This window comes from Danio rerio, chromosome 6, assembly GCF_052040795.2.
Source record: "Danio rerio strain M-AB ecotype USA chromosome 6, GRCz13ab, whole genome shotgun sequence".
NCBI lineage: Eukaryota > Metazoa > Chordata > Actinopteri > Cypriniformes > Danionidae > Danio > Danio rerio.
In genome coordinates, this window is record NC_141026.1 from 10851090 (window position 1) to 10877816 (window position 26727).

Here is a 26727-nt window from a genome sequence, read left to right on the forward strand (position 1 = left end):
ACCATCAATATATAAATTCACTGATGTTGATCCTGGACCATCAATATAAAAGTAAACTGATGTTGATCCTGGACCATCAATATATAAATTCACTGATGTTGATCCTCGACCATCAGTATTTAAATTCACTGATGTTGATCCTGGACCATCAAAATATAAATTCACTGATGTTGATCCTGGACCATCAATATATAAATTCACTGATGTTGATCCTGGACCATCAATATAAAAATAAACTGATGTTGATCCTGGACCATCAATATATAAAATCACTAATCTTGATCCTGGACCATCAATATACAAATTCACTGATGTTGATCCTGGACCATGAATATATAACTTCACTGATGTTGATCCTGGACCATCATTCACTAATGTTGATCCTGGACCATCAATATATAAATTCACTGATGTTGATCCTGGACCATCAAAATATAAATTCACTGATGTTGATCCTGGACCATCAATATATAAATTCACTGATGTTGATCCTGGATAATCAATATATAACTTTACTGATGTTGATCCTGGACCATCATATATAAAATCACTGATGTTGATCCTGGACCATCAATATATAAATTCAGTGATGTTGATCCTGGACCATAATTTTATAAATTTACTGATGTTTATCCTGGACCATCCATTTATAAATTCACTGATGTTGATCCTGGACCATCAATATATAAATTTACTGATGTTGATCCTGGACCATCAATATAAAAATTCACTGATGTTGATCCTGGACCATCAATATAAAAATTCACTGATGTTGATCCTGGACCATCAATTTATAAATTCACTGATGTTGATCCTGGACCATCATATATATAAATTCACTTATGTTGATCCTGGACCATGATAAATAATGACATATTTTAGTGGGCTGTTGATTTAGTGGGCTAAATTGATGAGTTTGGAAAAGCTGCTGTCCCATAAATGAATGCCAACTCAAGCAAGGCTAGTTCTGTTCTTCTCATTAACCTGGAAATCCTTAAAATGAACTATGACAGAGAAGAGGCAGATGATTGAGTGGTTTTATTATGTTCAGACTGGAACAGGTTGAGGTGCAGGTCTGAGCCGATGTGTTAAAACAGCGATGGTAAACCCACAGAGAGCAAACACAGTGAGAGCTCCTGCTGCCCACAATCCAGAATCCAACATCTGCCCAACTACTGGACAGACACGGTTTTAGGTCATTTTAATGGGTCATTCACTGCATGTATGTGTTTTTTTTTTCAATTATAATAATTCAAAGTGCTCTTTCATACCTTGCTCATGTACAACAAGATGGTCAGAAACTGGTAAACTGGATACCAGTGTGAGTTCTCCACTCGAAACCACAAACTTCTCCTTAGAATGCTTCAACTCTTCAGTAATAACTCTTTCTAATGGACAGAAAAAAAAGAAAGTGCACATACACTGTGAAGTCAGAATTATTAGCCCAGATTAGAATCATTAGTGCAGATTTTTTCAACACATTTCTAAACATATGTTTTAATATCTCATCTCTAACAACTGATTTATTTTATCTTTGCCATGATGACAGTAAATAATATTTGAGTACATATTTTTCAAGACACTTCTATACAGCTTAAAGTGACATTTAAAGGCTCAACTAGTTTAATTAGGTAATTAAGCAGGTTAGGATAATTAGGCAAGTTATTGTATAACGATGGTTTGTTCTATAGACTATCTAAAACAAAATATAGCTTAAAGGGGCTAATAATTTTTACCTTAAAAAGACATTAAAAAAAATTTAAAACTGATTTTATTCTAATTGCAATAAAATAAGACTATCTCCAGAAGAAAAATGTTATCAGACATACTAATAAAATAATAATAATGATAATAAATAACAACAATAATAATAATAATAATAGGCACTGCCACTTTAGCTCTTAAAAGACCATTTTAAATTGACTGTGTGCCGACTTTTGACTTTCCATTTTCTGTGGTTTGATAGAGCACCTGCCTTCAGTGTGAGCAAGCACAGGAGATTCTTGATGTTTTTTTTAATTGAATTTATATACACACACACACACACACACACACATGTATGTATATGTATGTATGTATATATATATATATATATATATATATATATATATATATATATATATATATATATATATATATATATATATATATATATATATATTTATTTATTTTTTTAATAAATGCAAAATTGTGTACAAGAGATTTGTAACAACCCTTTTTTGAATTTTATAAAATCACACACAATGTACACACTTATAGTATTTCATTTAAAATCTAATATAAATATTTATTAATTAAAATATATAGGTTTAATTAATGTTAAATGTCATTTACAATTATTGTATTTATTTCAATTAAAACATCCATGCATTTTTTTATAAAAAGCATTACATATATACACACAGACATACACAGTTTATTCACCTTATTCTCCTTTCTGCGCAGACGAGCGGCTGCAGCCATTTGAATATTTTGGGCCCGAGACTTCCGATCATATTCACTTACATTCATTTTTATATGTTAAAAACAGCTTGAAGGATTATCTTATTCTACTTTGTCTGTATAGTCATGCAAACACTTGTACAGCTAGTAGTTTGACCGTTTTCTGGCGTTTATTATTTCTAGACATTTCTCCCAAAGGCAACTGAATCGGAAGTTGCAAAAACAAGATCTATATTGCTCTATAAGCTAATATTGTTAGTTTAACGAATATATTTTATTTAATACAAAAAAAAAATTTAAATGTAAAATTCATAGACGAGAGATTTGTATTTAAAGTTTTTTTTTATTTAAATATTTGATAAAATATTTATATTTATCGTAAAATGTAATTTACAATTATTTTAATATTTATTTGAAAATGTCCATGTATTTTTTCTAAAATAGGTATTTAATAACTTTAATGAATAATCTTGTATTTATGACATGGTTAGCTTTACTGATTATATTTGTTCAAATATTTATTTTAAAAATGTAAAATTATATGCAAAATGAAAATTTTCTTAATAGTATTTAAATCCTACACAGATTTATAACAATCTATTTTAATTTGTAAACAAACTGTACACACAGACATACCACCACCACCACTATTACGACCACTACAGATTTTTGGTTATTTTATTTAAATATAGATTCATGTAAAATGTCATCTACAATTGTTTTAGTTAAACTTTACATAGTAAAACAGTCTAACTTAGTTAATATTATAGTTATATAATATTAATATATAATATATAATATAGTTAATATTAATGCATTGACTAACACAAAGAAACATTAGTTCATGTTAGAAAACACATAACTACTGAAACCTTATTGTAAAGTGTGATAATTAATTTTAATATTCGTTTTTTTATATAATAAACACACACAAATAATAATACTTGTAATACTGATTATTAATATTATTTCTATTATTATTATTAATATTATTATGGAGCACAGTCTCACACTCACTTGTCGTGTGGTCACAGATGGGCTCACATGACTCCGTTTCAGATGGATGGCAAACAGATGTAATGCAGTGAATGAAGATCTGTTCAAGATTTACAAAAGGACAATACATATAAACATGTACAAAACATATACAATAAAGGAATTGAATCCTAAGGAGAACACGAGGAGGATGAATAACTTCATACCCGTAGAGGCAGAGATGACTGATCTACAGCCGGGAACACATTTACAATGAAACGCCTGTAATGAGATGGAAACTGCAGCCCTGAAGAGGCCACAGAAAGCATGGTGGTCCGCTCATGGTCATCATTATGTGGACAGCTATAGGGAAAGAGAGAAAGAGGAACTGAAACCATGAAGCAGTGATTGATCCGTTTATCATTCTCAGGGAATTAAGAAATTTAGTGAAAGAAGAAGACAACACGTTTACCCGTTCTCCAGGAGGTCCCACTGTGGCTGGGTCAGAGCTTCAGGATTAGATGTGGTCCAGCAGTGCTCCAGGTGCAGAGTGATACTGGGGTCAGTCGTGTTCAGCATGCGCACTTCCACATACACAGGCTCTCTCAGTGTTTTAGTAACAGGGTAGTCCGTGTCAGAGTAGTATGAAGTGTACATGTCCTCTGAAATGCATTTGAAAGCAGTTACTTAATTAACCACAGCTCACTGTAATGCCTTTAATATACACCTGGCACTAAATGAATATCAAATTCAGTGTAGTTTTACGGTTTGGGAATGTTTAATAAATGCTGGTATTACATACTTTTTTGTAAAGGAAAGAATTCTAAAAAGAAATGATAAAAAAAATATTGTTTTCTTGCACACAAACACATGATTTTGATAAATAAGACATCATCAATGTATCATCAGGTCCCACAGGTATTAATGGTTTTGTCTGTATGATTTTTGATTCAAACTCTACACAGAAACACCAAGTGAGCAGAGGTTCAAACCAGGGACAGTCTTGCATTGAGGCGACAAAACTACCTACTGCGCCACTGCTTCACCCCTGCTTTTCCTACTATGAATGGTTAATGGTGGTCTACTGGCGGCCCACTATGGATGGTCAACATTCTTAAAAATTTCTTTTTTTGTTTTCAACAGAAAAAAAAACTCTTAATAAAATTTATTTGGTACAAGTAAAGGGTGAGTAAATTATGACGATTTAAATTTTTCTGTAAACTTTCCCTTAAACTGTTAATTGGGCAAAACAAACTGCTATTTTCCAATGGCTTGCCTAATAACCCATTTATTAGGCAAGCCATTGGAAAATAGCAGTTTGTTTTGTATCCAAAAAAGCAAAAGGTGCTATTAATATTGGCCTTTTTAATATGTTAATATTGATTTGTTCCAGCCAAACTAAAATAAAGTCTTTCTACAGAAGAAAATGTTAATAGGAAAGACTAAAAAGTTCCCTTGCTCTATATTATTCACTCATTTTCTTGTCGGCTTAGTCCTTTTATTAATCCGGGGTCGCCACAGCGGAATGAACCGCCAACTTATCCAGCAGGTTTTTACGCAGCGGATGCCCTTCCAACCGCAACCCATCTCTGGGAAACATACATACACACATTCACACTCATATACTATGGACAATTTAGCCTACCCAATTCACCTGTAACGCATGTCTTTGGACTGTGGGGGAAACTGGAGCACCCGGAGGAAACCTACGCGAACGCAGGGAGAACATGCAAACTCCACACAGAAACGCCATCTGAGCCGAGGTTCGAACCAGCGACCCAGCGACCTTCTTGCTGTGAGGCGACAGCACTACCTACTGCGCCACTCCCTCGCCGCTCTATATTATATAAAAACAATTATGATAAAAATAAATAAATAAATAAAAAAATAAAAATAAATAAATCACATGGGAAATTTGAATGAAAATTTTAGAAATATAATTTCTCAGGATGGCTAATATGTTGCCTGTACATGGTTTTCAACTGCTTGCAATTTTCATTACGATGCAAAAAAAATTCTATTAAAATTAATCATGTGGGCTTCATACAAATCCATGATCACCTGTTACATCTTGAGGTTGTGCTTACCATCAGGGCATCTTTTAGATGTGCACAGTCCATGAGCGAGCCGGAGCTCCATTTGGAGTGAACCCTGCTGAGACACATGAGGAGCAGGAGGAGGAGGAGAAGAAGGAGGAGTCTTCATCTCAATCACCACAGCTTCAACTACTGTCGCTGAAAACCTGCACTGGAACTTCAGCCTTCAACACAAACACAGGAGGTAATGTGGCCTCTTTTAATAAACCCCGAACACAAAAACAGGCCACCGAGATGAACGCAAAGTGAGCATGACTCATTATAAAAAACGATTGTTACTAAGATATATAAAATGCAATATCCAATATCCATATTGCAGAGAAGTGTAATAATTTTAATGTTTTCATGTTGTACTGTTGATTCTAAATGGCAATACATTGTACTGACAATATTAAATTAATATCCTGAGCTGATGTGAAGGACATTGGTAAACAAAGTTGTTTTTAAAGGTGTTTTTTTTTTTGGTGCACAAAACTGTTCCTGGAGCTTCGTATGCCTACAGTTGAACCACTGAAGTCACATGAAACGTTTTGACAATGCTTTTGGTTTCTTTTGGAATTCAAGATGAGAGAGCTTTAATACAAGTTGCTTTAATCGAAAATATCTTAGTCTTCCAAAGATGAACGAAGGTCTCAGGAGATTGGAACAACATGAGGGTGAGAAATGGACAACAGAAATATCATTGGGTGAACTAAGCCTTTAAATTTAGATGCTAGATGCAGAGCAGCCAAAAGGAACCTATGGAGGTCCTCGGAGCTGAATTAAAAGTAAAATAATAATGGTGGAGATAGAGAGACCCAAGAAAAATGACAATGGTTAAAAATATGACAGGTTTTCATTCATTCATTCATCTTAGTCCCTTTATTCATCAGGGGTCGCCAAAGCGGAATGAACCGCCAACTTATCCAGCATATGTTTTACACAGCAGATGCCCTTCCAGCTGCAACCCATCACTGGGAAACATCCATACACACTCATTCACACGCTAAGGCAAATAAAGCTTACCTAATTCCTCTATAGTGCATGTCTTTGGATTGTGAGGGAAACTGGAGCACCCGGAGGATACCCACACCAACACATGGGAGAACATATGCAAACTCCACACAGAAATGCCAAATGCCCGACAAGTTTACAGTCACTCAATGTTAAGGTCTAAATGTTTGCACTTGGCATTATTTCCTTAAAGCCTCAATTAGATTTAAAGGGACAGTCCCCCCCCCCCCCCCCCCCCAAAAGTATAATTCTATCATCATTTATTCATCCTCAGCTTACTCCAAAACTGTTGCACTAAAAATGATATACTGAAGAGTGTTGAAAAATACAGCCATTGCAGTATTTTTAGTGATATACTACACTTAAAAATATTTTTGCTCCTTGTTTAAACTACTTTTCCAAAATGAGTTGAAACAAAACGATTCTTTTTGGGACAAGTTAACTCTTTTAGGTTCAATCCACTTAAATTAGTAAAATCGATTAGGGTAATGTAATCGATTTGTGTTAGGACAACTTAAAGGAATTGTGTGGAACCCAGCATTTTGTTTTAACGGCAATGGCTGCTTTTTCCCAACATTCTTTAGTTTGTCTTGTTTTAAAGAAATTCAAACATGTTTAGAACTACTTGAATGTTAATAAATTAAAAGTTTGGTTGAAAAATATATTTAATTAGAAACAATTACTTGTTTATTTAAGTATGACCATTGCATTAATTAATTTTTTTTTTCAAAGAAACAAAAGGGACAAAAAGGGACCATCAAAAGGACAGGGAAATGATACATCGCAAGAAATATCACAATATTTAACAAAATCACATATTTTCCCAGCATCGTGCAGCCTGAACTCACTCATAAACATCTCTCATAATTGATCCGTGAGGTTCCAGACCCACTTCATACACAGAGGACATCTTGTTCTCATAAATAACAAATCCTCTTTCTTCCTGAAGGAAAAAAGAAGAGCAATTAACAGACCAGAAAACAATGATGCAACTAATAATTGACTAATAAAACTGTCTCCCACCTTCATCGTGGTGCCGCAGGTGCTCACAGCAAACTGATAGATGGCGAAGCTGCCAGTGCTGCCAACAGGAGCGCAGTGAGCAGGGTCATCTTCCAGCATGTGGATGGACTCTAAACTGATGCCTGGCATGGTGGCGTCTCGAGCAACTACCAATACAAACTGCCCATCCCTTGTGCACTGCAGAGTAACTGAGACAAACAGGAGAAAATGCACTTTAAATGTACAGCAACTAGACCTTGTAGTGAAATTAGAAGTGATCACCAGCTATTTTTGTCTTCCAGAAACTTGCAACTATAAAAGTGAACTACATTATGTGGAGACATCATAAAGAGGCACAAAATTACCTTCGGGATGTCTTGACTATCTCGATGAGAGTAGAAAAAGCTTAGATGCATATTTCCATCCAATAATATAAGTACTTTCTATTCTATTTTTCTATGCATTCATTTGTTTAAGAAATTACAGTGATAGATTAACAGCAACACACGATCTGTTGCGGATTTATAAAATATATACTAATTTAAATTTTAGATATGTACATTTTTATTACAAAAACAAGGCCTTGATTAACCCAGTGGAGTTATATTGATTACATTTATGATGGATGAATGTGCTTTCTGGAGCTTTGAAAACTGGGGCACCATTGACTAGCATTATAAATCTGGAAAGAGTCACAATATTAAAAGTAAAACTGACTGCGTTTGCCTGAAAAATGAAAGGCATATAGACCTAGGATTCTAAAAGAAGATTAAAATATGGGATATTACCTTTTTTTTTTTTACCCTAAGCCAAACTTTTCACGTTTTCCATTTTTAAAAATTGATAATAAAATGTCTTGATCACCAAAATGAATGATTTATTTTGATTATATGACTTCTGAAATATCACATTCCACTCAAGACTTAAGGTCTGCTGAAAATTAGGCACTGCCATCATCTAAATAAAAAAACGTTTTTATGCATTGCATACTATTTTCACAACATTTCTTCACAGTACCATTTGTACTTAAAAAAAAATAAATAAATAAATAAAATAAATAAATAAACCCTCTAGGGAACATTAGAGAATTATTCTACAAATATTGGAAGTCAAATAATGAATGCTCATAATTACAAATAATAGCAGTAATATGGCAGTGTCTATTATCTTTGGACCTTTTTATGCTATATGTGAGAAAAATTAGAAAAATGAAGAAAACACTACAAAATGAACATGTTCTCTGGATTTATTATTTATACGCTGGTTAAATTAAAATATAAACATTTTAATTTATTCATCAAACTCTTAAAAACATTTCAGGCAAGTTTCAAATAAAAATGCAAAATATGCAGATAAATGATAATATTCTCAGTTGGAGCATTTATTTCCAGAAAGATCAAAACTAGTCAAAATAATGAAAAGTTCAAATGATCAAGAAATTAATTCACTAGTCATTTTCAACACATTAATACTCCAAATAACTTTTTTGAGCTTTAAAGGGATTGAAGAGAAGAGGGTAAATGAATGAATAAATAAATGACAACGTGGGAATTCGGGGGTAAACTATAATGAGTTGATGGGAGAATACATAATATATTTATAAAATTAAAAAAGAAAAATTACAGAAGAAAAACAAATAAATTACTTTTAAATATACTTTATCTGCTTATTATTAGTGGTCTCTTAATTTGGACCTATGGATTATTATAGAATTAGCCCTCTTAATTATAAACAAACTCCTGTGGTAAACTTTTTATTTTTATTGTAACGTTCAACAAGAATACAAAAATATACAGAAAAATGTGTAAATCATATAACAACAAAAATTGACAACAGAACAAAACAACAAGAGAAACAAAAGATTAAGCCAGGTGTAATATGAGTTCCAAAGATCACTTTGAATCTATCTTAAAGCAAAGTCACAGTGATGTATAAAAGGTCAAATAAAATACAGTCCGCTGGGTATTATAGAAAAGAGACAACACTGTAAGATTCACATAGTGTTATTGATTTTAAAGCTTTAACATTGCTGGAGGTAGAGACTGTATTCAAATAACATTTCAAATCTTTACAAAAAAAATAAGAGAGAGGGGCTTTACAGACTATATCTATTTGTGTATAAAAAATTGCAAGTAAAACAGATTTATTAGAACATATTTATCTTTTATTTTATCAACATGATAAAAACCAAATAAAATAGCACTATTAGAGAAATAGACTACAAGTTGTGATGTAAAATAAAAGCATAAATATTGGATGGAAGGATATATAGGATATATATGAATGAAAAAGGGAATGAAAAGCAGGAGTAACAGAAAAGTGTGTGTAGGCTATCTTGCAGGAGCTCACCTGCTTTCCCATAATAACATCCCTGATCTCCATAGCAGCAGCTGATGTCTTCACACTCCGACGGAGAGATGTCCGGCTCTCCGCACTCAATGCGCTCAAACTGCGGCACCACACAGCGCTGAGAGCCGGTGGAGCTCAGAGGGCTCTCCGGTGAAAAACTCTCCCGTCGGAGGTTAAACATCTCCTGTTTATCCTCCAGAACCGGCGAGAATGGCAAACCGCCACCGTCGTGATACTGAGGCATTTCCCGCGGAAACTGTAGATCCTGAGCATTGATCAAATACATACTATTAACAATTAATGCTGCAATTACAAACATTGCTGCGGTTTACTTTAGCTTAGTACGTGCTTTTTTTGTGTGTGTCACAAATTTAAGCGTTCATAATGAGTCTAATTAGACCCGCCCTCTTATAAACAAACTCACGTGGTTAAAAGAAAACTAAAACTTTTAGAGTTGGGTCAAAAGTGATGAATATAATACTAAATGAAATGAATAGCTTGTGGATAAATTTGGAGAAAACTAATAAAAACATTGATGAAAATGTTCTTTGGTCTCAGTATTTCCGCCATCTTGCCAAAGTTATACACCTTCATCTTACGCCCCTGTCTTGCAGTCTGCAGACAGATACACTTTTATTTGGTGATTTATGCGGCATATTCAGGTTGTGATGCAAAGTTAAACGCATAAAATATAATTAAAGTTGATCTGTAATGTATATTTATTAATTTAGATGTAATAATTGCTAATTCAAATAATGAGAGATATAAAAAGCATTAGGATGAATAATTACTCTTTAATCTATGTGATAAAATATATTTTTTAAGAATATGGAGGTTTTCTGATGGCTTAACATTTTTTTTATAATCAGGAACAACAAATAGCTCAAAACAGCTCTATCTGCGGTTGATTGTTTTAGTCTTGTTTACAGGATGTGTAGTCGAGTACCGATCTAGAGGGGCGCAGGTTCTTGATGGTCATTGTAGACGTGGATCGCTAGCTCGTAGTTCACTGAACTACTTACATATGTTCATGAATAACCTTAGACTTTCCTGAAAAGCAAAAATGCTTGATTTTGCTATTTTTGCTGTGACATTTGTTATCATTCTGATTGGTGCCGTCCTGTATTTATATCCGGTAAAACTCGAGATGCTGTCTGTTATGTGAACTGTTGTGTAGTTTTGTTATGACTGTGTTTTGTATGAAAGCTAATGTCTGAACTGGTACTGAAGGTCAAACTGCTATCTTTTTAAATACATGTTTTAACTGTACATTTTCTTTTTAAAATGTCAGTCATCTAGACGAGCTTCTGGTGTACCTGGACTAAACCCAACAGAAGAGAAGTAAATACTCTAAGAAAGTCTTATTGCTCACAGTTTGTTGTCAGGTAATCTAGTAAATATCTATTTTCATTTGTCCAGAGATGGGAATCTTCAAGACATCGTGAACAAAGGAAGTCTCCATGAGTTTCTGGTGGGTCTTCATGATGAGTTTGGGTCTGTGGCATCTTTCTGGTTCGGGGCGAGACCAGTGGTCAGCCTGGGTGCTGTGAACCAACTGCGACAACACATCAACCCTAACTGGACCAGTGAGTAGCCGCAGTGAGGGAGGGAAACGTTTTGTGGAGAAGTGGCTCTGAGTAAAATTTATTTGATCATAAAATTGTGTATGATGAGTTTAGTTGTTTAATTCAAACATTTTAGGGTTTGTTGTAAGTTTTTTTTTGTGTGTGTGTTTAAGGAAGGTACTTATGCCCACCAAAGCTGCATTTACAGTTGAAGTCTGAATTATTAGCCCCCCTGTCCCTGAATTATTAGTCCGCCTGTTTATTTTCCCCCCCAATTTTTGTTTAACGGAGAAAAGATTTTTTCTAACACATTCCTAAACATGATAGTTTTAATACTTAATTTTTAATATTTAGATTTATTTATTTTTGACATTATGACAGTAAATAATATTTGACTAGATATTTTTTAAGACACTTCTATACAGATTAAAGTGACATTTTAAAAGGCTTAACTAGGTTAATTAGGCAAGTTATTGTATAATGATGGTTTATTCTGTAGATTAAAAGATAATATAGCTAAAAATATAGCTTAAAAGGGCTAATAATTTTGTCCTTAAAATGGTGTTTAGAAAATTAAAAACTGCTTTTATTCTAGCCGAAATAAAACAAATAAGACTTTCTCTAGAATAAAAAATATTATCAGACATACTTTGAAAATTTCCTTGCTCTGTTAAACATCTTTTGGGAAATATTTACAAAATCAAAAAAATAAATAAATAAATCAAAGGGGGGCCAATAATTCAGACTTCAGCTGTAAAGGATCAAATATACATTTATACAAAAACTCAGTTTAAAGCATTTCTTTTATAATTTACTTTAAAATGTAATTTTGTGCGCAGTCATTACTTGTGCGCAGTCATTACTTATCATTTTTAATCCAATATATTGTTTAGGTCCCAAGTATGCATTTTTTATTTTTATCAATGTTTAACAGTTGTGATGCCTATTATTTTTTACTAAAACCATGGCACACAACAGGCTTCTAGATGAAAATCATTTGTAACACTTTAAATGTTCTTACTGTCACTTTTGATAGTTTAAAAAGGATAGTTCACCCAAAAATGAAAATTCTGTCATCATTTATTCACCCTTCTCTTCTCCAAAACTTTTTTGAGTTTCTTTATTCTGTTGAACACAAAGGAAAATATTGAAGAAGTTTTGAAAAATCATCCATTAATTTCAATAGTAATTTCATATCTAATATAGATGTCAATGATTGCTTTTTCCAACATTCTTCAGAATATCTTGTTTTGTGTTCAATGGAGGAAAGAAAATCATAAAAGTTTAGAACCACTTGAGTGTGAATAAATTATGATAAAATACATGTTTCCTATAAACTATTCCTATAATTCATTCTTACAGAATACAACTTTTTTTTTATTTCACTCTAGATTTATAAAGTGAAATGTATCAGGTATAATTTACTGAAAGTAGAATCTATTTCTTTTAATATTTAAAAAATAAATAGGGATGCTCCGATCAGGGTTTTTGCAGCTGATACTGAGTACTAATTCCTTTTTGTGGTGATCGACTGATATCAAGTACCGATTCTGATGTTTCAAGCTTAATAATGCATAAAGCGCATTTTCCCTTCAAGTTTGATACTTACGTGGAGATCTTGCCTTACCTAAGAAAAGAAATGAAAGATGTTACGTATAACTCCTTAAACACATCTCTTATAACTATTTAGTGTGGACATGTAATGATCAGAAGCAGCTTTACAGAAAATAATAGAGAAAACATATGTAAAAAAAGGTAAGAAAAATCTCTAACGAAGCAATTTGGAAACATTGCAAATGATGGAAGAAGAATTCAACATGTCTCAGTGAAGTTTGGAGCGCATATTTGTTTCATAAGAAGTTAAAATGCACAGCTATAAATAAATTATTTCTTAACTGAAATAAAATGTATCGACAAACTACTGTTTATTACAATAAGTTAGATTTATTAAATATTAATGGATTTGTTTATTTCCCTAATATTTCCAGCCAGGTTAACTTGCGATAATGTTGAAAACACAGAACTTCAGTTCTGATATGTAAAAAGATTTCAGTTCTTATATGTCCTCTGCTTGTAAACACATAAACAAACAATTGTGATCGGTTCATGAGATTGGCCAGATTAGCAAGTACCGATCGAGTCATGAAATGTGATTATCGGCTGATACTGATCTCTTGCGGATCGATCAGAGCATCCCTAAAAATAAATATATACACACATGTTGTAAAAATTATTGTATAGTACTTCCAATGCATATGGTTATGCATGCTTTATCTAACACACATTTGTATTCTCTTCACAGCGGATTCATTTGAGACGATGCTTAAGTCGTTGCTGGGCTACCAGTCCGGTTCAGGAGTTGGACTGACAGAGTCCATGATGAGAAAAAAAGTGTATGAAGGAGCTATCAATAAAACTCTGGAGAACAACTTCCCTCTGTTGCTTCAGGTATGATTATAAGTCATTTCTATAGGATTTTGTTGTTAGCAGCATTCTTCTAACTCAAATATATCGACCTTAAAGGGATAGTACACTCCAAAATATTACTCACTTTTTACTCATTAAAAAGTTCATTTAAAATGGAAATTCTGTCATTTTTTCACCCTCAAGTGGTTCTTCTAAACCTTTGAGTTTCTTTATACAGCTGAACCTAAAATTAGATATTTGCAAGAAAGCTGGAAGGCATTTACCATTGACATCTATAGTAACAATAACAAACACCATGGAAGTCAATTGTTGCAGGTTTTCAGCTTTCTTCAAAATATCTTCTTTTGTGTTTAACAGAAAAAAAACTTAAGTAAATGTAGACAGAATTTACTTTTTAAATGAACTCTTTTTAAACTAAAACTAATTATAAACAATAAAATATACAGAACATAAAAACCACAAAACATCTAAAAATAATGTTATGCCTTTTTAATACTCCTTTTGTTTTAGCAAGTTGAGGAGCTGGTTGATAAGTGGGCCTCCTATCCTAAATCTCAGCACACGCCTCTCTGTGCTCATCTTCTTGGATTGGCTATGAAAGCTGTCACTCAGCTGGCCATGGGGAGTCGCTTTCGGGACGATGCTGAGGTCATTCGCTTTCGTAAGAACCATGAAGCGGTGAGCATTCCTGCCATGCTAATCAAAATTTATTTTAAATTAAATTGCTCTAATAATGACCATTTTCATGATGGAAAATGAACCTTTTAGGTCTCAAGAGTGTGTCTGTGAAGTTTCAGCTCAAAATACATGTCAGATCATTTATAATACCCTGTTAAAAATGTATTTTTTGAGGTCAGGGTGAATTTTGAGATGTTTTGCTCCTGTGCCTTTAAATGCTAATGAGCAGGTTCTCCCTACTACTACAGAATGATCAGTTTAACAAATACCTAATAACTAATACAACGTAATAAAATAAAAGTTACTACTGAACCAGGGAGTTTTCAAATATTTATTTGCAGTGTTGTGGGTAGCGTATTACAAGTAACGCGAGTTATGTAATAATATTAGTTTTCTAAGTAACAAGTAAAGTAACGTATTAAAAAAAAAAAAAAAAAAAAATATATATATATATATATATATAAATATATATATATATATAATTTTTTTTTTATATAATTTTTTTTGTTACTTTTAAAAAAATGTAATATGATTTTTTATTTGAATGAATTATCTTTTTTGTAAAAATTTGCTGAATTAAAATAAATGTAGTCACGTTAAATCCTGCACTCAATGAAAGAATAAGCTTCTTTCTGCGATGGAAATAATCTCATTATTCTGAACTCATGGAAGAAAAGGAAAGGGGTTTGTTTCAATGGACAGTAATTTTGGGTCACAGAGTTCTCAGACGATAACATTATCCTACATTATTATTTTTTGGATGTGTTTTTTAAGATCAAGTCTGTTTTTGAGATAAAGCCTTAGCCACGTAATAAAAAGTAACATAACTAAAAAGTAACCTAATAAAAAGTAACATAATACATTATTATGCCGGCAGCTAGCTCTCTGCTACTCTCACATGGTCGCCCACTAAAGCTAAGCAGGTGCTCAACCTGCGGTCTGTGTGGGTCCTAACGCCCCAGTATAGTGAAGAGGACTCTTTACTGCTCAATGAGTGCCATCTTTCAGATGAGGCGTTAAACCGAGGTCCTGACTCTTTGTGGTCGTTAAAAATCCCAGGATGTTTAACCCCGGCATCCTGGCCAAATTTGCCCACTGGCCTCTGTCCATCATAGCCTTCTAACCATCCCCATATCATAATTGGCTTCATCACTCTGTCTCCTCTCCACCAATCAGCTGGTGTGTGGTGTGCAATCTGGCGCAATATGACTGTTGTCGCAGTCGCACTCATCCAGGCGGATGCTGCACACTGGTGGTGGATGAGGAACAACAAAATTGCTCCTCATGCAAGTAATTAATATACAGAGATCCAATATAGCTACTGTACTTCATAAATATTTAGCGTCTACAAAACGGTTGTTTGATTAAAGCATGTAAAAGCATTAACATGTTGTTTGATTAAAGCGTCCTTGTTTATAGTTATGTACTGACACTATAGCTTTAATGATTTAAGCGGTCATGAATTTCTTGACTTAAAATTCAAAGTGTACCACTTCCTGAAGTACGGCTTTATCACAGATAGTAGGAACAGATACGATTATGCACATTAATACAAAGACATAAAATGCTATGTCATGATGCTGTTGCCCTCAAAATCACCTGATTTAAATTAAAGAAATAATTTTTTTAAAGTAGATTTTTTCACATTTGTGATGTGTTTATACCACTCTATATGGCTGTGTACACATTCTTTATACACAGAAAAAGTTGATGTGTTCAAAAAATGATGTTTTTTTGTTTGTTTAAATTTATGTATTTAAAATGAGCTGAAACGACACAATTATTGAGCTTTTTGGGGGGACAACTTGATTGTTTTATGTTCGATCCACTTAAAATTGGTAAAAACGAATATGTTAACTTAATTCCTTCATGTTGTATAAACACACCTCGATTGTGTGGAAGAACCCTGCATTTTTTTACACTGTAGGTGCCCTTTTAACAGTGAAATTATGTAAATGAAAGTACCTATTTCTGGATCTGAACAGATCTGGTCAGAGATTGGAAAAGGTTACCTGGATGGATCCTTAGAGAAGAGCTCAAGCAGAAAGGCCCATTATGAGAGTGGTAAGAAGCCAGCTTTGGAAAGAGTTTGTTTGATGATTGACGATTCATTATTAACTGATTTGTTTTGTTGTTATTTTCAGCGTTGGCTGAGATGGAGTCAGTGTTGAAGTCTTTGGCAAAGCAGAGGCCTGGACAAGGGTCCAGTCAGTCTTTTGTTAACTATTTACTACAGGCTAATCTGACAGAGCGACAGGTGACTCAATGGTTCACTCTTAATGGTTCATTTTAAATCGAGATGCTGACCTATAATGTTTACATTCTGAATTATTAGCCCCCCTGAATTATCAGCCCCCCCTGTTTATTTTCCCCCTAATTTCTGTTTAACGGAGAAATTTTTTTTTCAGCACTTTTCTAAACATAATAGTTTTAATAACTCATTTCTAATAACTGATTTATTTTATCTTTGCCATGATGACAGTAAATAATATTTGACTAGATATTTTTCAAGACACTTCTATACAGCTTAAAGTGACATTTAAAGGCTTAACTAGGTTAATTAGGTTAACTAGGCAAGCTGGGGTAATTAGGAAAGTTGTTGTATAACGATGGTTTGTTCTGTAGACTATCGAAAAATATATAGCTTAAAGGGGCTAAAAATTTTGACCCTTAAATGGTTTTAAAAAAACCATACTGTGAAAATGTCCTTGCTCTGTTAAACATCATTTAGGAAATATTTAAAAAAGAAAGTAAAATTCCAAGGGGGGCTAATAATTCTGACTTCAACTGTATACTATTACATAAGTTATTCTATGTATTTATCCTCAGGTGATGGAAGATGGTATGGTTTTTACTTTAGCCGGCTGTGTCATCACTGCTAACTGTGAGTTTTAGGTTCTTTCTGTAAATCTAGTCCCATTTAAAAAAAAAAATTTTCGTAGACTACTTTTTTAACGAATTGTAAATTATCTTTTGTTTTGATATTTGATTTTTTTTCATCCATTTAAAAAAAATCTTTAGCTATCTGTTGCACTTTACACAGTTTACATGTTTGGTTTGAATATTTATGTATTTTTAATTGTAGTAATTTTAGTGCTTCAAGTAAAGCTTACTTTAAATATCGAGGCAATATTTGTAATTCATGAAGTTCATATAAAACGTGTTGAATTTCAAATGAGTTAAAAATATTTTAATTAGTCCTCATTGCTTTGAGATTAATACAAAGTACAAGTTTTTTTTTACATAATGTATGTGTGTGCTCTGTGTATTTATTTTGTGTGTATATACAAAATGTTTATTTATATTTAAATGTAAAATACATATTTATATGGCCGGCATGGTGGCTCAGTGGTTAGCAATGTCGTCTCACAGCAAGAAGGTCGCTGGATCGAGTTCAGACAGGGTCAGTTGGCATTTCTTAGTGGAGTTTGCACGTTCTCCCTGTGTTCGCGTGTGTTTCCTCTGGGTGTTCCAGTTTCTCCCACAGTCCAAAGACATGCACTATAGGTGAATTGGATAAACAAAATTGGCCATAGTGTATGAGTGCATGTGTGAATGTGAGAGTGTATGGGTGCTTCCCAGTACTGGGTTGTGGCTGGAAGGGCATCCGCTGCGTAAAACTTATGCTGGATAAGTTTGCGATTCATTCCGCTGTGGCGACCCCTGATATATAAGGGACTAATGAATGAATGAGTATGAATATATCTATGTGATACAAATTAAATGTAAATTTCAATATCTGTGACAAAGTTTTGTTTTTATGTATGTGTTTTATCACATATACATAATAAATATATAAAATGCACACAAATATATTGTCAAACCTAACTTTGATTTTTGATGCGATCGATCTTTTCCCGGCACTGGTTTTATTAGATTTAAAAGTCCTGTAGATTTCTGTTATTTAATACTAGTTCTCACCTGCTTTCTCTCCCAGTGTGCATCTGGGCAGTTCACTTCCTGTCAGTCTCTGAAGCAGTGCAGGACCGGCTCTATCATGAGCTTGTTGAAGTGCTCGGAGATGAGCCTGTCAGCTTGGAGAAGATTCCACAGCTTCGGTGTGTCTCAGTCATAGTTTCTATTATAATTCTGTTCATTATTCATATGATAACTACATGTATTAATTTAAAAAGACTACAGTGCTCAGCATACATGAGTACACCACTCACAAATCTCTCTTTTAAATTCATATTTTTAATAGGAAGCTTTGCAATATTATATTTGTGCATAAACATTAGATTAGTCAGTACTGAAGCCAAATCTAAAGCTTATCTAAAAAAATATCTTATGATAACAGTCCAAAAAACTAGTACACCCAAATTTATGTTATAGAAAAATGTTAAATACAAATTTTAAAAAGAGGAAAAATCAAGAGAAACAAACAAAAAATATATATAGGAAAATTTAGTTGAAATTTTGTAGGTTGTAATTTAATTTTTGCAATATTTTGCCTGAATTTATTTGTATTATCTTTTCATTTCTAAATGTTTGGTGACTAAAATATTATTTTAATAAATTTATAAAAATCAGTTTTTTTATGCACCAAAATACATTGCCTATATTCACTAAGAAATGGATACACTGTATATGAAGCAAACGCATTCAAAAGACTATAATGAAGGAAGCTTGTTTCCATGACAGTATAAAAGGGTAATTGTGACATATGTTTCAATTGAGGACTTTTCTGCGAAGTCGTTTTTTGCATGTCTCTATGTCAGAATTCAAGTTAATATCCCTTTTTATAGGGTTGAAAAAGTTTATATCTAACAGTTCTGAGAAAAAAAAAATTAGGACAATGAGAAACGGTCACAATTTGTCTTTTATTTATCCTGCAAAAATTATCCCAATCATTAAAAAATTTCACGCCTAAAGGTAATATTTCTGATAATCTAATTTAATAATACTTTAAAATAGGGCTGAACAATATTTCGTTCGAGCATCAATATTAAAATGTGTCTATCTCCAATTGTCACATCGCAGGATTAGATTAATTATTAAAGATTAAAATATAACTATATTATTAAATGTATCTATTTTTAATTATTCATACGATGATGACCATGATATTTTTGCATTTGATTGTTGCACTTCTGTACTTGAATACTGTTATATTACCATTAAACCATAAAGCACTGTTTATTTACTGTATGCTTTGCTTGTAATTGACTATAATTTATGCAATTATACTGCATAGAAAAGACTTGGTCATCCCAGTTGATCTAAATTAATGTAATCTTTCCAAATAGAGCTATTTAACTCATCTACTGAAATGATATTCATATCGCAATATATATTGCATTAAAACAAAATATCGCAATGTCAGATTTTTCCAATAACATGCAGCCCTACTTTGAAATGACGATTCACCTAAGAGTTTAAAATGTGTACGTCTCAAATATTTTCACGTTCAGTGTTTTTTTTCTATTTTGTTCACCATTCCCGCCACCAGGGGGCATATGTTCAGCAATTCTCTGATTTAACGAAATAAAAGTATCACGTGGCTTTCACATTGTCATTCCTGTTCATGCCTTTCCTCCAGATACTGCCAGCAGGTGCTGAATGAAACCGTCCGCACTGCTAAACTAACGCCCGTGGCTGCCAGATTACAGGAGGTGGAAGGAAAGGTGGACCAACACGTCATTCCCAAAGAAGTAAGAGAATCATCCTTTCTCATTTACCAGGTCCATAGAAAAAAAACTAATAGAAAACACGTCTTTTGTTTTTAAAAGTTATACTTTTATATACCTGCATGCATGCAAGACAGATACAGATATTTGATTTTGTATAGTAGTCAATGCTGAGATAATATAAAGATTTTACTTTTAGGCCTGTGGTTATATCTCATTTTTGTTGTACGATATATTGCACAAAATGACATTTTAAATTTTGTCATTTTTAGCAGACGTTTTTTGTCCAAAGTGACTTACTTTTTTACGATTAAAGTGGCATAGATATGTAAGAGTGTATTTTATACAGGTATTAAGCCCACTGTGTGAGGCACACTCAGAATTGCATAATGTTTTAAGGTTGTCTTGTGGTGTGGTTAGCAGTGAGTTGTTGTTTATTGTGATAAATGCTATTACTGTCATTTTTGACCATTTTATTCCACTCATTAAATAATGCCAGAATAACTAAATAATACCATTGTAATGCCACTAGACTCTTTAAAAAACCATATTATATTTTTGGAGAATTATATTATATTTTTAGAATATTTCATATAATCAGGGCTTAATTTGTGCCAGAACAAACTGGATCCGGCACCTCTGAAATTTGATTCGGCACCTCATTTTACCAATCCCCCTCCTCACATGGCTTTTTCTTCCGCGACAACCCCCCACCCGCCGCTCTTTCGGACTTTCACTTTCTCCCTCCTCTGGTAACATGCCGGATTCATTATCCCGATCTGTTCCAGGACCTCACAATTTACAAATTAAAAAACAGCATATTACAAGTCTGTAAAATAAATTATTAAAAGTGCTGATGATTGTAATAGTAAGTGTCTTATTGTGGTATTTATTTATTTATAAATAAATAAATAAATAAATAAATAAATAAATAAATATACATTCATAAATATACTATATTTAATAAATATAATAATAAATATAAATTTATAAATAAATAAATAATAGTTATTTAAAATATATAATAATATATATATTTTCATAAATATATAAAATATATAATAAATATAAATTTATAAACAAATAAATAAATAAATAAACAAAAAACAAAGCAGCTGCTTGCCATCACAACAGCAATAATATCCAATGGACAGCCGATGGCTTTCACTCCAGAATGGTGGAATCCGGGGCTGTTGCTGGGTGCTGCTGTTGCATCGGAATGTTCTATTGAGTGTCGCCTCTTGGTCGTTCTAAGCTCTTTGATCCCACTGACAGTGTAGTGTCCCCTTCACTTTACTGGGGCATTAGGCCCAGACCCCAGGTTGAGCGCCCCCTGCTGGCCTCACTAACACATCCATGAGCAACTTAGTTTTCCCATGCAGTCTCCCATCCAGGTACTGACCATTTAGTGAGTAACCGGTATTGGGTTGGAGGGTGATATGGCTTTATTTAACAATAAATGTTTACAAAAAAAAGGTAACAAGAAAAAGTAACATGTTTAACAAAGTCATTTTAGACTTTGAAAGTGTCTAAAGTTTTTTAAAGTGTCACACAGAGGTACAGGTGGATCAATGGGCCGTATCTGCTACTAGATCTTTTTTTAGTTTTTAGGCACCCGTATGAAAATGTAATACAGTAAATACTACAGTGCCTTTTTTTACCATACTGACACCTTCAGTAGAAATTGGATGAGATCAGCTGCACAATCAGCTAAAATGTTGCTGACATTTGTTTTTATGTATGGACGATATATATTGCGTCCCCTAAAATTGTTAAGGTCATGTCCATGTGTTGTGCGATAAGTCAATATGTTGATCATTTCAACAGGCGTAATTACTATAACATATACATTATGTTCCATTTGCTTTTTTTATTCTGTGATATTTGTAGACACTGGTTATCTATGCCCTTGGTGTCGTCCTTCAGGATGCAGATACTTGGTCACTTCCATACAGGTAGGGGTGTGTTTGTGAATGCTGCTTATTCTACGTATATCAGATTGTTTATGGTTTGCTGGCATTTTCACCAGTGTGTGTTTCACGCAGGTTTAATCCTGACAGATTTGCTGAAGAGTCAGTAATGAAGAGCTTCTCGCTGCTTGGGTTTTCAGGAAGTCAGGCCTGCCCTGAATTAAGGTATGAGGAGAGAAATACAAGTAAATGAACCATCAAGAATATGACAAAAAAATGTAGTAAAAATAATGATAAACAGACTTGTGTACTTCCAAACTAGTTTGTTTGACTTTGTTTTTTTTTGGTGGAACTCAAAAGGAGATGTTTGGTTGAATGTTCAGGCTGCTCCACATCAGGAAAAGTATTTGGGAAATGACATTAAGCCACACAAAAAACTCCTGTTAAACAGTGATTCCCCATTTTCCAATCTAATATACTGGTGATGATATTTCATGGGAGTTTTGCTGTAATGACAAATCTTCAACATTTATTTTTTATGTATTTTCAACTAAGAAAAATACATATAGTTATGATTCTATGTGCTGAGATCCTCTTGTTGGAACAGTACTATAAACATATGAGCATTCTGCCAAATATCTATTTTAGTTTTTTGCTGTGGAAAAAAATATATACAGTGCACAACATAAATGAATACACCCCCTTTTGAAAAATATTATGTTTCCATTGCTCAGTGAATTTAGGCATTAGTTTTTGCTCCATTAAACAAAACCGTTTCATTCGTTCATTTTCCTTCAGCTTAGTCCCTTTATTCATCAGTGGGGTCACCACAGCAGAATGAACTGCCAACTTATTCAGCATATGTTTTACACAGCGGATGCCCTACCAACTGCAACCCAGTGCTGGGAAACATCCATACACACTCATACACACACATACATTCATTTTCTTTTCTGCTTAGTCTCTTTATTCATCAGGGGTCACCACAGCGGAATGAACCGCCAACTTATCCAGCATATGTTTTTAAACAGCGGATGCCCTACCAGCTGCAACCCAGTGCTGGGAAATATCCATACACACTCATTCTCACACACACACTACGGCCAATTTAGTTTATTCAATTCACCTATAGCGCATGTCTTTGGACTGTGGAGGAAAACGGAGCACCCGGAGGGAACCCACGCCAACACAGGGAGACCATGCAAACTCTATACAGAAATGGCAACTGACCCAGCTGGAATTTGAACTAGTGACCTTCTTGCTGTGAGGCGATAGTGCTAACCACTGAGCCACCGTTTCGACTCAAAACAGTTTTATTAAATCTTGATTTTAAAAATATTAGTGTGGTCAGCTATCCTCATTAGTAACAAAGATAATACATTTCAATTCAAACGAATGAAATTAACGAACTACAAAAAATATCAGTTAAATAGATTTTTAAAATTTTTCTCCTGATTTTTCTTCTTTATTAAAATTAAAACTTATTTATTATTGCTTACTCACATATTAATTGAGGTGCATTTTGGACTGTGATGTTAAGCTATTTTGTCAAATAAATGCCAGCTTTGGCTTTGGTAGTGACCAATCTAAGGCCCTGTTTACACTAGTACGTTTTAGTTCTAAAACGGCATTTTAGAATGAAAACGATCCGTGTCCACACTGGCAATTCACTATAATAACTCTCCGTCTACATTACACCACTAAAAATGCACATCACGTAACCACACATACTCTCTAGCATGCGCTGCAGCATATATACCCAGATGAGAGCTGTGCATGTCAGACTGTTCATCAAGGATCTCCCGCTGGATCTAATCTCACTATATTTGTTAAACGTTATATTTAATTCATCTTGTTGTCTATATCTAACAACATATTGTACGTTCTACTTTTTATAATGGCCATTATTAAGTATTAATACTGAAATTCAGCAAAAGAGAGGGTATTCTTTGTATTTTCAATGAAAATGAAAGGAGGCAATTACAAAGGTAATGTTATAGGCTGCGTTTTGTTTTACATATGCATACAGTGACGATGACGGACATATAAATATGCAGCTACACGAGGCCTCAACAGTTTTGCTGTCTGTTAAGTTGCTAATATCAAAATGAAAGTAGCAGAAAATGAAAATCCTTATATCATGTTTTCATTTTATTGTTAAGAAAGTGAAACAGCGTAGCCAGGGTGATGTGAACAAAGTTATAAAGTAAACTGTTCCCTTTAAAAATTTACCCGACGTGTCCTCGGGAGTTTGTTTTACTTATCAAACTTGCAAAGTCTGAATTTACAAGGAGAGCATGCAAGACTGAACTCTGTGTAGGCTACTTAATATTGAGGAAAAAGCCCCATTCAGACAGGCAAATGTCTCCATTTTTAGATGTCTATGTTTTCCCCCATCCACACTGACACAGAGCAGCAATGTATTAAAATGAAAATGGCATCTCCAGCATTTCCAAAACACTCTGTTTTCGGCGCTTGAAAAATCCGGCATAGTGTGGACGGATGGCATAACCATAGCAAAACGTATGGATTTTAAATCTAAAACGTATTAGTGTAATACAGGGTTTTTCAAAGTCTAAGACAGTGGGCCTCCCTTTTGACACAAGTTATCCATTGGCGCCCTCCTCCTCCCAAACACGCACACACACACACACACACACACACACACACATATATATATATATATATATATATATATATATATATATATATATATATATATATATATATATATATATATATATATATATATACAGTATATATATAGACACAGACAGATGTCAGACTGTTAACTCACTTTTATCATCATTTGCATGAAAGTGCAATTATTTACAGAGTAATAACAAGTATTTTAATATAACGTTTTTAAAACTAGTAGGATGGTTCAATATGAATAGAACAGATCCAAGAACTGTCCATCCCAGTCAAAACAGTCGAAGTTTAGTGGGTCTCATGCTGTCATTAGCCAAAATATCTTGACAAACCACACATAAAGGTCGTGGTTCATCAGCTGGTCCTGTCCACGTAAATCCTAAACTCAAATACTGATCATCATATCGTCGTCTTTTGGGTTTAAGCCCTGAACTTGAAGGCTTTGAATCGGGGGGTCTCAGAAACCGATCCATTGTATTAGCAGGCATATACATGTATTGGTGGGCTTGCCAAACAGAAGCGAATTCACAGCTATGGCCTTCTGGTTAAAAAAGGTTTTCTTATTTTTGCGTATTATTTTTTTAGCTTTGTTTAATTAAAACGTTTAAATATAATAAAAAATACATATAATAATTAAACTTAATTATATTTTTATTATATAATATTTTTTTCCCGCGCCTCCCCTGACATGCTCTTGCGCCCCCCAGGGGAGGCGCGCCTCACACTTTGAAAACCCCTGGTGTAATATATTAGGGCCTAATATATATACTACATACACAAATATATTATTGTATAGCATACAGTATTGAGGTAAAGTTGGTTTTATGTTCACAGATTCTGACATTCTCCTTAAAAATGTAATTTCAGAAAAGTTTTATTTGCATTTTGCGTGTTTCCTCTGAGTGCTACAGTTTACCCCACAGTCCAAAGACATGCGCTGTAGGTAATCTGAATAAAGTAAACTGGTGGTAGTGTATGTGTGTATGGATGTTTCCCAGTACTGGGTTTCAGCTGGAAGGGCATCCGCTGTGTTAAACATATGCTGTATAAGTTGGCCGTTCATTCCGATGTGGCAACCCCTGTTGAATAAAGAGACTGAGTCGAAGGAAAATGAATGAATGAATATTATTTGCAAATTTTGAATGGGGAAATCATATTAGCAGCCAATGACTATCAAGGGGGGGGGGGTGTACATATTAATGTTGAACACTTTATTTATTATAGGGTCTAATCATGCTGATGGTGAGTAAATGATGAGCAGATTCATACTACTTAACTATTCTCTCTCTGGCTGTTTTGTTTCTCTGTGTAGATTTGCATACACAGTGGCCACAGTGCTGCTCAGCACACTGGTGCGCAGGTTGAGAATGCACAGGGTGGACGGGCAGGTGGTTGAGGCCCGGTATGAGCTGGTGACCACACCCAAAGATGACACCTGGATCACGGTCAGCAAGAGAAACTGAACCACTCCAACATCCATGAAACAGCGCCCTCTGGAGGATGGGAATTACACATGAATGATCACATGGTTTACATGCAGTGTGGTTGAGCAATTTATAAGATCAAAGCAATGTCCAGGTTATTAACACTATTCGCCACAGTTTTTAGAGCTTCATTCTTTTGAAGTGCTTTGGACAACAACATTCCAGAAATGATCAGTGTTTAACTGCAATTTTCTATACTAATAAAAAAAGAAGTGTGCTTCTGTCAGTTTATGCCTGTCTATCAGTCTAGCTATTACTTATATTTGTCTATCTATCCATCTATTCATTCATCCTCTCTCGATGGATTAGTCAGTCTATGTCCAACCATCTATCTATCTATCTATCTATCTATCTATCTATCTATCTATCTATCTATCTATCTATCTATCTATCTATCTATCTATCTATCTATCTATCTATCTGTCTGTCTGTCTGTCTGTCTGTCTGTCTGTCTGTCTGTCTGTCTGTCTGTCTATCTATTTTTCATCTATTTATCTTGCCTAATTCTTTCTAGCCATCATCCTTCC

At 33.8% G+C, this 26727-nt stretch overlaps 2 protein-coding genes and 1 long non-coding RNA gene across 5 annotated transcripts in view; 1 reads left to right on the top strand and 2 right to left on the bottom strand.

Moving 5' to 3' along the window:
• Window positions 1-26727, bottom strand: part of LOC147843375 (uncharacterized) — a 704457-nt gene that overhangs the window by 134083 nt on the left and 543647 nt on the right. The gene's annotated exons all lie outside the window — the stretch shown is intronic.
• zp2l2 (zona pellucida glycoprotein 2, like 2) lies at window positions 1024-10240 on the bottom strand. Of its 2 annotated transcripts, none has more exon segments than NM_001089502.1 (9): window positions 1024-1175; window positions 1272-1388; window positions 3460-3538; window positions 3645-3780; window positions 3890-4079; window positions 5505-5677; window positions 7355-7449; window positions 7530-7717; window positions 9858-10240. In NM_001089502.1, coding segments are annotated over 9 exon segments (1425 nt in total). In that variant the 5' UTR covers window positions 10177-10240; the 3' UTR covers window positions 1024-1047.
• Window positions 10768-26431, top strand: cyp20a1 (cytochrome P450, family 20, subfamily A, polypeptide 1). Of its 2 annotated transcripts, none has more exons than NM_213332.3 (13): window positions 10768-10992; window positions 11149-11198; window positions 11277-11443; window positions 13725-13870; window positions 14360-14527; window positions 16513-16591; window positions 16672-16784; window positions 17357-17411; window positions 18465-18585; window positions 20067-20178; window positions 22045-22109; window positions 22200-22289; window positions 26029-26431. In NM_213332.3, exons 1-13 carry the CDS (start codon window positions 10921-10923, stop codon window positions 26177-26179), a joined length of 1389 nt encoding a protein of 462 aa, NP_998497.3. In that variant the 5' UTR covers window positions 10768-10920; the 3' UTR covers window positions 26180-26431. The 2 variants fall into 2 exon arrangements, 1 of the variants encoding a protein (NP_998497.3); XR_015492646.1 differs by having other exon boundaries at window positions 10798-10992; window positions 22200-22963; window positions 25715-26431.